Source organism: Stenella coeruleoalba, assembly GCF_951394435.1.
Source record: "Stenella coeruleoalba genome assembly, chromosome: 3".
Lineage (NCBI taxonomy): Eukaryota > Metazoa > Chordata > Mammalia > Artiodactyla > Delphinidae > Stenella > Stenella coeruleoalba.
Genome location: NC_137148.1, coordinates 87,941,268 through 87,956,034, shown reverse-complemented (window position 1 = coordinate 87,956,034; position 14,767 = coordinate 87,941,268). Strand labels below are relative to the sequence as shown.

Sequence of the window (14,767 nt, the reverse complement as noted above, 5' to 3'; positions counted from 1 at the left end):
ATATTTCTTTGATTTCTAGATGTACTATGATTTAACAATAACTTCTTTGGGGGGGAAACCACATTAAATATTTATGTTGATTTTAAGACTTCCTGTGATTTTAGAGCTACTAATTTGTAGAAAAATGAGAGTCCTTTTTTTATTTTCCAGCTTAATCAAATCGGTCAGCAATTCAGTACTGGTCTGATACACAAGTTTTGGTGAAATCAAATCAAACAAAATATTTTCTTAACTGTAGGTGGATTTTTCTCCAGTTGCTATTTTCTAACATGTAGTATAAAAGAAATCTGCCTTTTTGTTTCTGTGAATCCTTTGGAAATGTGGTTGATTATACCTAGGAATAGTCAGTACTCAGAATGGTTAATGATATATAAATGTTGAGTGAGCTAACTAATAAAATATTATTGGAGATAAAGTTAGCACATTTCAACTTTGATTGACACAGATTTTTTCCTTTGAGCAAGTTATGATTGATCATATTTACAAGAATGTGGAATATAGAGTAAATTTTTGTACCAATCTCCATTCTTAGGAGATTTTCAGTCTAAATGGAGAGCTCATATGTGGGTGTATATGTATGTTTATACACACATACATATGTAATATGTATTTGTATCCATATATACAAAGTAATATAAGGTGGTGAAGTGATTTCGGATTAATGTAATTTGAATTTAAAAGGGAGATTTTTTCCTCTTTATTGATAGATTATGCTTCTTTGCCTTATGAAGGAGTCTAAGAGGTCCATGTGGAGTGTTGATTTGTCTTTGCTCTCAAAAATGTATCTTAGTGAGATTGCTTGAGTGACAAATACAGTTGGCATAAGGTGTTTAGGGTTGTAGTTTGAGAAGCTGCACATAGTTCATTCCATTGAGGTTTATTCAGTGTTTTGTAATGTGAGGCCTACCTGAAGAAGCAAAGCAGTAAATCCCTTGCATGCTTCTTAGAAATGTCAAATAGCTTTATAAAGATATAATGGTATACTTCCTTGGTTTTTCTCAGTGTAGACCGGTCATTTAGATAATTTGATGGAAATAAATTATTAAATACATTGATTTATGATATTTGGGAGAATAGAAGCTAAATTTAGAGGCAAAGGTTAGAGGGTGGAATGACATTTTATACCCTAGAAAATGATATTGAAAGCTTGGAAATTAATGGTGCTGTCGTTACAAGTCATATAATTTTGGAAAATATGTTTTCCTTGGCTCCTTCATGGTTATTAGCTACATGGATCAATTAATTATTTTCCATAAGTCCTATCTCCTACCATTCACTGATTCATTCATTAACCATTTATCGAGTACTAACCACATATGCAGCACTATGCTTCTAGAGCCAATTTATCTTGGGTCATGCCAGCCCACTTACTATAAAGTAACTCAATTAACATGAGCAGTTTCTTTCCATCTTGTATTTACTTATGTAAGAGCCCACTGGGGGGGACAGTAACATCCCCCGGTCAAAGCCATTGCTTTAGAGACTGGACTCTTAGCCTTTCTTATATTGAAAACTACATTTTAATAGTAAGAATTTGAAAATAATGACATCTAGATAATATTTTATTTGCTAATGATGATAACCACTAAGTTAGTTACCTAATTAAGGTGAAATATTTTGAAGATTAAAATTAAAGGAGTTATTATGTAGTATAAAACATGCTGTATTCATTACAGTGACTTGTTCTGTTAGTTTTTTTATGAAGACACTTTGCTGTTAAAGATAGATTTGTTCCATTGAGCCATAGTAGTACTTGAGTAGTATATGGGTAGCAATAATTGATGAATTAAATCTAATGAATTGAGTTTTGGCATTATTCCATTGGGTTCTTTTTCTCATTATTTTTTTAAATTAACTTTTATTAGAGTATAGTTGCTTTACAGTGTTGTGTTAGTTTCTTGCTGTATAGCAAAGTGAATCAGTCATACGTATACATATATCCACTCTTTTTTAGATTTCCTTCCCATTTCGGTCACCACAGAGCACTGAGTAGAGTTCCCTGTGCTATAAAATAGGTTCTCATTAGTTATCTATTTTCTACGTAATAGTGTATATATGTCAGTCCCAATCTCCCAATTCATCCCACCCCCCGCATTCCGTTGGTTTAATGTTTTAATTATTATCAGGATATTTATAAGGAGATTGTCATCTATATCACACAGAGTTCTGCCTCATGAGAGCCATCAGTTATATATTCCCTCTGGGCTTGGTACTGGGGAAAGCTAGACTTCTTTTTTTTTGTTACGTTATGAATTTTATTTTATTTATTTTTTAAATTTTTATTGGGGTATAGTTGATTTACAGTGTTGTGTTAGTTTCAGGTGTACAGCAAAGGGGAAAGCTAGACTTCTGAGCAATTGCTTTCCTTTATTATTTTAACTACTGTGAATTTTTTTAAAAATTTATTTTATTTATTTATTTTTGGCTGTATTGGGTCTTCATTGTTGCGTACCGGCTTTCTCTAGTTGCGGCGAGCGGGGCTACTCTTTGTTGCAGTGTGCAGGCTTCTCATTGCAGTGGCTTCTCTTGTTGTGGAGCACGGGCTCTAGGCTCGTGGGCTTCAGTGGTTGCAGCACGTGGGCTCAGTAGTTGTGCCTCACGGGCTCTAGAGCGCAGGCTCAGTAGTTGTGGCACACGGGCTTAGTTGCTCTGCGGCATGTGGGGTCTTCCCGGACCAGGGACCAAACCCGTCTCCCCTGCATTGGTAGGCGGATTCTTAACCACTGTGCCACCAGGGAAGGCCTGTGAATTTTTTTTAAAAGATGTTGTGGTCTGTTTTCCCTCTTTTCTTTGGCATCTTAGAAATCAAGAAACATACTAGTAATTGATCTAAAAGCACTCAGAATTTCTCTTTTACTATAGAATAACTTTTCTTTTTAACCCTTATTTTCCCTTGCCTCATTTTCTACTTGCTTTTCTCCTGTAGGGTGAATTTTCATGAACTATCTCAATTCCTTTTTGGAAAGAGGAGGGGTATACCTGAATACAAACCGAAGTACTTATATAAGCTTATTTTAACTTTAAAACACCGTCTTCTTTGAATAGACAACTGTGATATAATGGAGGGTGCTTTGAGGCTTGAATTAGGAAGATACAGGTTTAGCTAGGGCTTCTGTATCTTAGTTGAGTGACTTTGGGCAAGTGCCCGTGAGGTGATTTTCTCTTTGAGGAATGAATAAAAATATTACCTCAGGCAGTTTATGTAAAAGTGGTAGTCTCATGTTAAGTGAATAGTAAGATAATTTTCTTTAGTCATTTGTCTGTCACACTGTTAATAATATTGAAAGCTAACCATAGTTAAAAGAATATTTGGGAGGATTTTGTAAAATACTAAGAAATATAAGAAAAGAGGCTTAAATAACCCTTGCTGTCATAAAAAATCCTTATGCATGTTTACAAAATTCTAATAGTATAGAAAAGTAGAAAGTGAAAAGTGAGAACTTCCTGTTAATCCCTGTGGTGATTATTTTCAGAAAACTTTTAATGCACATACAAATATGTATGCATATGTTTTTATTTTTTATTATTTCTGTAAACTTTTTTAATTAAAAATTTTAAATTGAAGTATAGTGGATTTACAATATTATATTAGTTTCAGGTGTATAACATAGTGATTCAGTATTTTTTTTCTTGATGTACTGCATTTAAAGTTATTACAGAATAATGGCTATATTTCCCTGTGCTGTGCAGTATGCTCTTGTTGCTCATTTATTCTATGCATAGTAGTTTGTATCTCAAAATCCCATACCTCTATCCAGCCCCCTCCACCCCCGCCCTCTCCACACTGCTAACCACTAGTTTATTCATTATATTTGTGAATCGTTTCTGTTTTGTTTTATGCATGTTTTATTTTTTAGATTCCACATGTAAGTGATAACATAAAGTATTTGTCTTTCTCCATCTTATTTCACCAAGCATAATACCCCCCTCTAGGACCATTCACGTTGTTGCAAATGGCAGAATTTCATTCTTTTTTATGGCTGAGTAATATTCCATTGTGTGTGTGCGCGCGTGCGTGTGTGTGTGTATACATATATATATACCTACCACATCTTCTTTATCCATTCATCTGTTGATGGACACGTAGGTTGCTTCCATATCTTGGCTATTTAAAATAATGCTGCTGTGGGGCTTCCCTGGTGGCGCAGTGGTTGAGAGTCCGCCTGCTGATGCAGCGGACGCAGGTTCGTGCCCCGGTCCGGGAAGATCCCACATGCCATGGAGCGGCTAGGCCTGTGAGCCATGGCTGCTGAGCCTGCACGTCCGGAGCCTGTGCTCCGCAATGGGAGAGGCCACAACAGTGAGAGGCCCGCGTACTGCAAAAAAAAAAAAAAAAAAAAAAAATAATAATAATAATAATAATGCTGTGAACAGCATGTGTCTTCTCAGATTAGTGTTTCTGTTTTCTTTGGATATACACCTGGCAGGGGATTTGCTGGATCGTATGGTAGTTCTGTGTTTAGGTTTTTGAGGACATATGTTTTTATTTAAAAAACTGTACCACATATTCTGTTCTACAGATGTCATTATTGGTGAATACTTAGGCTCTTTCCTTTTTTTTTCCCCATTAGAAATGATAATAGCCATAAATTTCAATGGTTTTCTATCAAAAGAATATATTTTCATATGTACCCTTTTTATGATATCTTGTTGATAATTTTCACAAAACCAAGAAACATGTCTTCACTACATACTGTCCTTCATCTCCATTCCAGGTGTTTTTGTTTTTCTTTTAAATAGTGACCAGGTGTGCCGCTGGATTTTTCTGAGAACATCAGATAGTTTTACACTTAGAGGCAGAGATAAGAATAAACAAGATGCTTGAAAAAAATCTTTGATTCTCTGTGCTCTGTCATATCATTAAGGGACGTACTTTTCTTCTGAGAAGTAACTGACGCTTTCCTGCGGGACAGGTCAGACAAAGGGACACACAGTGACAGACCTCTTGATGCTTATTCTCATCAAGAGGTTGAGGAAAGGTAGCTTTTGTATCAGACAGGTAGAGATTTCAATTCCAGAATTACCAATTACCAGTTCACAAGTTGTGGATTTCTTCTTAAGCACTTAATTTTTTTTTAAGGGATCTTTATTTTTATTTATTTATTTATTTATTTTTGGCTGCATTGGGTCTTTGTTGCTGCATGAGCTTTCTTTAGTTGTGGCAAGCGGAGGTTACCCTTCGTTGTGGTGCGCGAACTTCTCATTGTGGTGGCTTCTCTTGTTGCGGAGCACAGGCTCTAGGCACGCGGGCTTCAGTAGTTGCAGCATGTGGGCTTCAGTAGTTGTGGCTCGTGGGCTCTAGAGTGCAGGCTCAGTAGTTGTGGTGCACGGGCTTAGTTGCTCCATGGCATGTGGGATCTTCCCGGACCAGGGCTTGAACCCGTGTACCCTGCATTGGCAGGCAGATTCTTAACCACTGTGCCACCACGGAAGCCCTAAGCACTTAAAATTTAAACTTCTTGAAGACTTGATTTCCTTATGTACAAATTGGAGATGATACTGTTTACTTTGGTCATTGAGAAATTTATATGGATTGAGATGATATATGTAAATTGTCCAACAAGGCATCTTGGAAAATAGCAATTCATAAAATGTTAAGTTCCTCTCTTTTCTTTTAACTTCTCAACTGCCATTTCTCTTCTCTCTCTTTATGACTAAAGGAAACCTGGAAGGAAGTTATTGCTAGAACTTTGCTGGTAGTGAACATTTTTTTTTTTTTTTTTTTTTTTTTTTGCGATACGCGGGCCTCTCACTGTGTGGCCTCTCCCGTTGCGGAGCACAGGCTCCGGACGCGCAGGCTCAGCGGCCATGGCTCACGGGCCCAGCCACTCCGCGGCATGTGGGATCTTCCCAGACCGGGGCACGAACCCGTGTCCCCTGCATCGGCAGGCGGACTCTTAACCACTGCGCCACCAGGGAAGCCCCGTAGTGAACATTTTTGTTATTGAGCAACTTGCCAAGGGGGAGAAGTAACTGATGGTGCTTCATACATTTGAGAGGGTCCAGTGAGCCTTTCATCTTATGGGGAATTTCTGGAAGAGTCATTTTAACCTCTAGTATTTGTGTTTTTTCAAAACTCCACCTATACTTCTTACTGCTTTTATATTTTTTACTCTTAGTAACTTAGTCACAATGGTTATTCCAGTCAATTAATTTTTTTCATGAATTCCTGTCATTTTCTTTGCCATGAGTTCTCATCCTTAGCTAAATTTTCATACTGTTTAGTGGGGAATATTGAAATAATTAAGTGTGAGCTACATCATATCATCTATGATTCATTTGATTGCAAATAACACAACCTGACTCAACTTGCTTAAACAGTAAGAAGTTTATTGACTCGTAACTGCTCTGTGTAGAGGTAGGTCAGGTTTTAGGATTGATTTGATTCAGTGTCTTTTACAGTGTATTTATGGAACTTGTTCTTTCTGACTCTTTGCTTAGCTCATTGCTATCTCATTTTCAATCTAAGTCTGGTTCCACTTGTAGTTAAAGGTTGTTGATAACAGTTCCTAAGTACATGTTGTGCATGTATCATAGTTAATTCCTGTGTATTGCTGAGTATGTTGTACTTAATTTGATACTTGGTACAAAATATAAACATACAATAATTTGTTTATCCATTTACCTGTTAATGGACATTTGGGTTGTTTCCAGTTTTTAACTATAGAGCTTCCATGAACATTCATGAAGAACTCTTTGAATGGACAAAGGTTTTCATTTCTCTTGAGTAAATGCCTAGGATTGGTATGGCTGGGTTATAAGGTTAGTGTTTCTTTAAATTTCACTTTGTGTGTAACTGCCAAAGGGTTTTACAAAGTGGTTGTGCTACTTTATGTCCTTCTACAATGTTTGATAGCTCCATTTGTGCTCCATCCTCAGCAACAGTGGTAATGTCAGATTTTTAAATGTTAGCCAATCCGAGTGGATGTGTGGTGGTACCTTATCGTGGTTTTCATTCGCTTTTCCCTGATGTCTCATGGTGTTGAGCACCTTTTTTTTTTTTTTTTGCGGTACGCGGGCCTCGGCTCCGGACGCGCAGGCTCAGCGGCCATGGCTCACGGGCCCAGCCGCTCCGCGGCATGTGGGATCTTCCCGGACCAGGGCACGAACCCGTGTCCCCTGCATCAGCAGGCGGACTTTCAACCACTGCGTCCCAGGGAAGCCCTTGAGCACCTTTTAATTGTGCATATTAGGTATTACTTTCTCTTTTGTGAAGTGTCTGTACATATATTTTGCCTATTTTTAAGAATTTTGGTTTTCTTTGTATCAATTTGTAAGTTCTTTATATGTTTTAGATACAAGTTCTTGTGTCAAATAGATGCATTGTGATTACTTTCTCCCTGTCTATGTCTTTCCTTTTCCTTTCCTTTTATTTTCCTTTGAAGAACAGGTTTTAGTTTTGATGAAGTCAGATTTATCATTTTTCCTTAATGATAATTGCTTTTGTGTCTTGTGTAAAACCTTTGGACAGTGTCAGCTGTTTTTTCTTTATTATTGTTTGTGTATCATGCTCCTCTCCTAGAGTGTAAACTCCATACGAGTAGGGAGCTCATCTGCCTTATTCACTGATGTATCCTCTGCCTAGAAGGATGCCAGGCACATAGTAATTGCTCAGAAGTAATTTTTGAATGAATGGATTTTGTTGGTCTCATAGACTTGAAAATTTTAGCCATTGATTGTCTTATTCTCTCCCATCCTTTGTATTCCACTTATCCTTACACTGTCTTGATTGACGCCTTGCTTCTCTAGTGCTACTGCTAATTCTTTATTTTTGTGTCTGAATTACAGTATTTTCATATGCATGTCAGATGCCACCCCCTCCCCCTTAGGGTTTACCTGTAAACCAATTTCAAACAAATCAGTAAGATATTTACTCTGTTTCTCAAAAATACTACTTTTTTTGTTAAGAACTGATTAAAGTTTTATTGTAGATGGTAAGGTAGACCTGTCATCTTAATATTTGTCTTTCCGTATGTTCTTATTTTCCATAGTTTTTACCTTTATTTTTCTCCTTCCTATAATACTATTTCTTTTCCTCCTGCCAAAATAAATTCCACTTATTCTTCAGGTCTTTTACTTATTCTTAAGATCATGTTTTTGCCTAACTCATCTTGCTGAGTATTTCATGATATCATATTCTGCCCTTCTGGATTGTTTCTTCCTTGTTAAGAATTCATGCATTCTGCTTCTTTGGTAAGGTTTTGGTTATAGAGGTGATGCTTCTTGGTTGATCACTCCTTTTTTTCTTGACTGAATTTGATGGCAATACTGCATAAGAAGGCAGTGCCTTCTATCAGCTTTCTCCTCTTTTAAAAATCATTTTATTTTTAATTGTAGTAAAATATACATAACATAAAATTTGCCACCTTTACCATTTAAAGTGTACAGATCAGTAGTATTAAATACATTCACGTTATTGTGGACCCATTCTCTAGAACTCTTTTCATCTTGTAAAACTGAAAGTTTATACCAGTTAAGCAACAAAGCTAACCCCCTTCCCCCAAGCTCCTGGCAGCCACCATTCTGCTTTCTGTCTCTATGAATTTGATTCCTTTTGATACCTCACATAAGTGGAATCATATAATATTTGTGTTTTTTGTGACTTATACCTATTCCACTTAGCATAGTGCCTTCAGAGTTCATCCATGTTGTAGCATGTGTCAGAATTTCCTTCCTTTTTAAGGCTGAATAATGTTGCATTGTATGTATATACCTCAGTTTGTTTATCCATTCATTTATCAAAGGAAACTTGGGTTACTTCCCTGTTTTAGCTACTGTGAATAATGCTTCTATGAACATGGGTGTACAAGTATCTCTTTGACACCCCTACTTTCAGTTTTTGGGGGTATATAACCAGGAGTGAAATTGCTGGATCATATGGTCATTCCATTTCTAACTTTTTGAGGAACTGCCATAGTGTTTTCCATAGTGGCTGTATCGTTTTAATTTTTACCATTAGTGCACACGGGTTCTAATTTCTCTGCATCTTCTCCAAACTTTTTTTTTTTTGGTGATAGGCATCTCAATGGGTGTGAAATGTTATTTCATTGTGGTTTTTTTTTTTTTTTTTTTTGCGGTACGCAGGCCTCTCACTGTTGTGGCCTCTCCTGTTGCAGAGCACAGGCTTCAGACGCGCAGGCCCAGCGGCCATGGCTCACGGGCCCAGCCGCTCCGCGGCATGTGGGATCCTCCCGGACTGGGGCACGAACCCGTGTCCCCTGCATTGGCAGGCGGACTCTCAACCACTGCGCCACCAGGGAAGCCCTCATTGTGGTTTTGATTTGTATTTCCCTAATGATTAGTGATGTTGAACGTCTTTTCATATGCTTTTTGGCCATTTGTGTATCTTTCGAGAAATGTCTGTTGAAGTCCTTTGCTCATTTTAAAATCGGGTTATTTTGTTGCTATTGTTGAGTTGTAGGAGTTCTTTATATGTTCTGGTTATTAACCTGTTACCAGATATATGATTCAAAAATATTTTCTCCCATTCAGTAGGTTACCTTTTCACTCTGTTGACTGTTTCTTTTGATGCACAGACTTTTAAATTTTGATGTAGTCCAATTTACCTATGTTTACTTTTATTGCCTGGTGTCATATTCAAGAAATCATGGCTAAGTCCAGTGTCGTGAAGCTTTCCCCCTATGGTTTTTTCTAAGAGTTTTATAGTTTTAATTCTATATTTAGGTCTTTGATCTATTTTGAGTTAATTTTTGAATATGATGGAAGGGTCCAACTTCATTCTTTTTTGCCTGTAGATATCCAGTTTTCCCAGCACCATATGTTGAGAAGACTGTCCTTTTCCCATTGAATGGTCTTGCTACACTGTTGAAAATCATTTTGACTATATAAGTGAGGATTTATTTCTGGGTTCTCTATTCTATCCATTGGTCTATATGTCTGTCTTCATGTCACTACTATACTTTTGATTACTGTAGCTTTGTAATAATTTTTTGAGTCAGGGAAGTGTGAGACTTCCAACTTCATTCTTTTTCAAAATTGGTTGTCGCTATTCAGGGTCCCTTGAAATTGCATATGCATTTTAAGATAGATTTTTCTATTTCTGCAAAAAATGCTGTTGGGATTTTAATTAAACCTGTATATCCCTTTGGGTAGTACTGACATCTTTTATTTTTAATTTTTTAAAATTTATTTACTTTACGTATTTATTTTTGGCTGTGTTGTGTCTTTGTTGCTGCGTGCGGGCTTTCTCTAGGTGCAGCGAGCAGGGGCTACTCTTCATTGTGGTGCACAGGCTTCTCATTGTCGTGGCTTCTCTTGTTGCAGAGCATGGGCTCTAGGCATGCGGGCTTCAGTAGTTGTGGTGCGTGGGCTCAGTAGTTGTGGCTCACAGGCTCTAGAGCGCAGGCTCAGTAGTTGTGGTGCACAGGCTTAGTTGCTCCGTGGCATGTGGGATCTTCCCGGACCAGGGCTTGAACCCATGTCCCCTGCATTGGCAGATGGATTCTTAACCACTGCACCACCAGGGAAGCCCCAGTATTGGCATCTGAATATTAAATATTTCAATCCATGAACATGGGGTGTCTTTCCATTTATTTGTGTCATCTTTAATTTTTCCAGCAATGTTTTGTAGTTCCCAGTATACGATTCTTAAAACTCCTTGGTTGAGCTTATTTCTAAATATTTTATTCCTTTTGGTGCTATTATAAATAGGGTTATTTTCTTAATTTTCTTTTCAGGTTGTTAATTATTAGCGTAGAGAAATACAACTGCTTTTTTTGTGTTGATTTTGTATACTGCAGCTATACTCAATTCATTTATTCTAATATTTTTTTTTGGTGTAATATTAGGGTGTAGATCATATAATCTACAGAGATAATTTTGTTTCTTCCTTTCTAATTCAAATGCTTTTAATTTCTTTTTCTTGCTTAATTGCTCTGTTTGTGACTTCCAGTACAATATTAAATAGAAGTGACAAAAAATGGGCATCTTTACCTGGTTCCTGATCTTAGAAGAAAAGATTTTAGTCTTTCACTATTGAATATGATGTTAGCTGTGGTGAGCCCTTTCTATTTTTTATTGAACAATATTGGTCACCTCTAACGTACACAGTATACTGCTTCTAGACATAAACTTACCATGTTTTATTGGCATTAAAGTTTTGAAGCTTCGTCTTTTATTCCAGAAGCCTTGCTTATGGTAAGCTCCCAAGTAATATTTTTAATTACTTTACAAGCATTGATATGGCACTTGTGATCTCATTATTCTGTTTGGGAACATCTATTAAATAATTGATGGCAATATTACAAATGATTTAAGAGGGCTAAGGTAGTAGTTTTTTCCACTAATATCTGGCAAGTCAGCCCTTTGATTTTAATTTTTGGAAAGGTTAGTGGATCAAAAATAAAATTCTTGGGCTTCCCTGGTGGCACAGTGGTTGAGAGTCCGCCTGCCGATGCAGGGGACACGGGTTCGTGCCCCGGTCCGGGAAGATCCCACATGCCGCGGAGCGGCTGGGCCCGTGAGCCATGGCCGCTGAGCCTGCGCGTCCGGAGCCTGTGCTCCGCAACGGGAGAGGCCACAACACTGAGAGGCCCGCGTACCGCAAAAAAAAAAAAAAAAAAAAATTCTTTTAAAAAATACATACCAAGAACTCTTGCTTCTATTCATTTCCATCTTCTCCCTTTCTCCCTATGTGTAACCATTGTTTCTTATGAAAATATAAGAAAAAGAATAATATATTTTTATATTCTTTTCTTAAATAAAAAATAGATAGTACTTACACAAAGGATGGCATGCTATTTACACAGAAGTTAAATTGGTATATATACTGTACTTTTATTTTTTTCACTTCGTAGATCTCTCATAATAGATCCATAAGATTGCTCTCATTGTTTTTTCTTTTTTTTTTCTTTCTTCTTCTTCTCTTCTGTAACTGTGATATAGCAGTTAATTGTTTGGAAGTAGCATAATTCATTCACTCATGGTATGTATCTAATTTGTGCCCACTCTTTTGCTATTACAAGAATTGTTAGGTCAGTTATACATCTATAATTTTGTACAAATTTAAGTGTACTTGTAGGAGAGATTATCAGAGTAAGATTGCTAGGTCAAAGGGTACAGGCACCTATGATGTTGGTAGATATTCCCAGATTCCCCTCCCTAGGGGCTGTATCATTTTGCAGTCATGTAAGCAGTGGATATGCATTGAGAGTGATTGTTTCTCACAGCCTTGCCAATAGTGTGTTGTCAGTCTATTAGATTTTTGCCATCTTGATAGGCAAGAAATGGTATCTGAGTTAGTTTAAATTTGTATTTATGCCATTGTGAGTCTGATTGGGCATCTTTTCATATGTTTAAAAAACCACTTGGATTTCTTTAACTGTGATTATTCATCCTTGGCTCATTTTGCTACCAAGTTGCTGATCTTTCTCTTCTTTGTTCCTGGGACACTTTTTATGTATTAGTTATTAGTTCCTTATATGTGATTAGAGTTATAAATATTTTTTTCCATTTTGTCATTTTGCTTTAGCCTTTGCCTGCAGCAGTTTTGCCATGCAGAAGTTTTATTTTTTTAAGATTTTTTAATCTACATTAATCATTTCTTTTGTTTCCTTTTGTTGGCCTCTGAATCTTGAGTTATAGTTAGAAAGGCAGAAGAAGTACTTTCTGAATGGACAGGACAATCATCAGCCACCTAAATCGTACAACTTAATGTGTGGGAGAGACACTGAAACATTTTCAGGACAGTAATATGCAGATGTAATCTTGTATAATAGCATCAACGCCAGTCTGCTTTTGTATAAAACAGAGGCCACTTCATATGTGAAGAAAGTGTGGGAAGAGTGTGAGCATTCTTTCAAATCTGCATTAATAAAAGACATGCATTTAAATTTGGTCAGCATTTGGGAAGAAGCATCCTTCTTCGCTCTTCTATCCTCAAAGAGGAAGCAGAGTAAATATTATAAAGTTGTGAGTGTATCTCTAGCCATAGTCACTTCCATATCAATTTCTTTAAATTTAGTGCCTTATTGGTAATATATTCAGTGATTAAAGACTTTACATGTGAGTATTGCTATAGATTTGAACATACTACAATAAGTGCCATATGATAGGTAAGTAGTAGTAATAATATTAATAATAGTATTTTTGTAAGCAACAACTGTTAGGCAACATGAAAATTATGCTCATTAAATATGTCATTGAATACATACTATTAGGACACCCCTGCTAGGTGAACCAGTTGGTGATAATTTATTTAACTTTAGATCTTTGTCATAAAGCTTTCTTTGCATATAGGCATTAAACTTCGGCTTTTTTTTAAAATAAATTTGTATGATTGTTCTGAAATTAAAATCAGCATTATCTGTAAGTTGTTACAAAGCTAACCTTTTTTAAAAAAAACTGTTTGCAAATAACCTACTCAAATATGATGATATGCTGAAAATCAAGTTTTTAAAGGGTTATGGAATTACTTTAGCTATTTATTTTTAGTGCAAAATGCAGGATTTTCATTCTAGGATAAGCTAGAAATTACATATTTAGTAATTGATCCTCTTACTAGTTGAGCAGAAATTGTGAGAAGCAGAAAACAGAGTTTAGCCTTCCCTCAGATTTAAGTATTTAAATGTAATTAAAAATTGTCAAAACATTTAAAGTTCCAGCTTCTAAAGATTCTGTTTAAAGCATTTTTGTGTTCAATAGACTTGTGAAAGTGATTAAATGATTATAGTCCAATTATTTTTTTAGTCCTTTTTTTCTAGACAAGGGAGAAGAAAGCAAAAAAAATTTTGGATGCTTTCCAAGAACTCTACGTGTGTGCATGAGAAGTTCTAATCACTTGATTCAGGTCTGAGTTTTATTGGACAGGCTTGTCTGGTGGGTTAAAATCCCCTCATTCTCGCTCAGATGATAACTAGCTTGTTCTCTCTTTAAAAATAGTAAGAATTTATTTTTTATAGCTATCTCCAACCTGGGGACATAAGCCACTTTGGCTTCATATGATGCTGGCTTAAAGAAAAGAATGAAATATGAAAAGACAAAAACAAAGAAGGGCGTAAAAGGTAAGGAAAGGAACAAAGCTCAAGGTAAAAGAACAGGAGAACATTGAGGATTAAAAAGATGAAATAAGTTCAAAGTAGTAAGGAGAGATAAGTATGCAATGCTAAATGTTCTAAAGGAGGATCTCATTGTCATCTTAGAAAATATTTTTAGAGGTAAGGGAAAAAAATTTTTTTAAAGAAAGAATAATTGTTTTTCAGTAGGAATATCAAAATTGAGTAATTTTTCATGGTGTATAAGTAATATTCAAGGCCAACAGATCACTTTTGGACCTTAGGACACAATTTTAGATCGTAGTTGATAAACTTATTTTTCACTGCACACATCTCAGATACATATATTTGAGAAAAAATATTGCTGTTCACTTTTTGGTAGTGCCTAGCCTAGATTCTAGAAGTAATTATCCTAGTGTTTGCTACAGTATTAATAGAAGTGACATATTTAGAAGTAAATTGTTAAATTTAAAAAGTGAAAGTTATCAAAAAATTTAAATTACATTGTTTTTCTGATAGATAATTTTATCTAATTAAAATAATTACTTTTAGAGTATTGATTTTTGTCTATTTAAAATATATTATTTTTAGGGGTGTTAATAGTTATTTTCAAAATTAGTTTGCATTTATTTAAAACTAAAATATTTTTAAATATTTAGGAAATATTAATTTAATGCTGATAGGAAGACATTAAAATCTTCACATTATTTCAGATGTCTTATGAAGTAAATTCTCTTGAAAAATATTAAGTACTT

The 14,767-nt window shown here is 35.9% G+C and overlaps 1 protein-coding gene across 4 annotated transcripts in view; it reads left to right on the top strand.

The window, feature by feature from the left end:
• The window catches only part of FBXL17 (F-box and leucine rich repeat protein 17), a 479,571-nt gene that overhangs the window by 50,856 nt on the left and 413,948 nt on the right, over positions 1–14,767 (top strand). Inside the window, exon 5 of one of the 4 annotated variants that reach the window (XM_079916977.1) lies at positions 9,085–9,874. The exons of the other annotated variants lie outside the window; for them this stretch is intronic. Coding sequence (XP_079773103.1) covers positions 9,085–9,414 — 330 coding nt within the window. The 3' untranslated portion in view covers positions 9,415–9,874. Of the gene's footprint in view, positions 1–9,084; positions 9,875–14,767 lie in introns of those variants that run through there. 4 annotated transcript variants of the gene reach the window in all.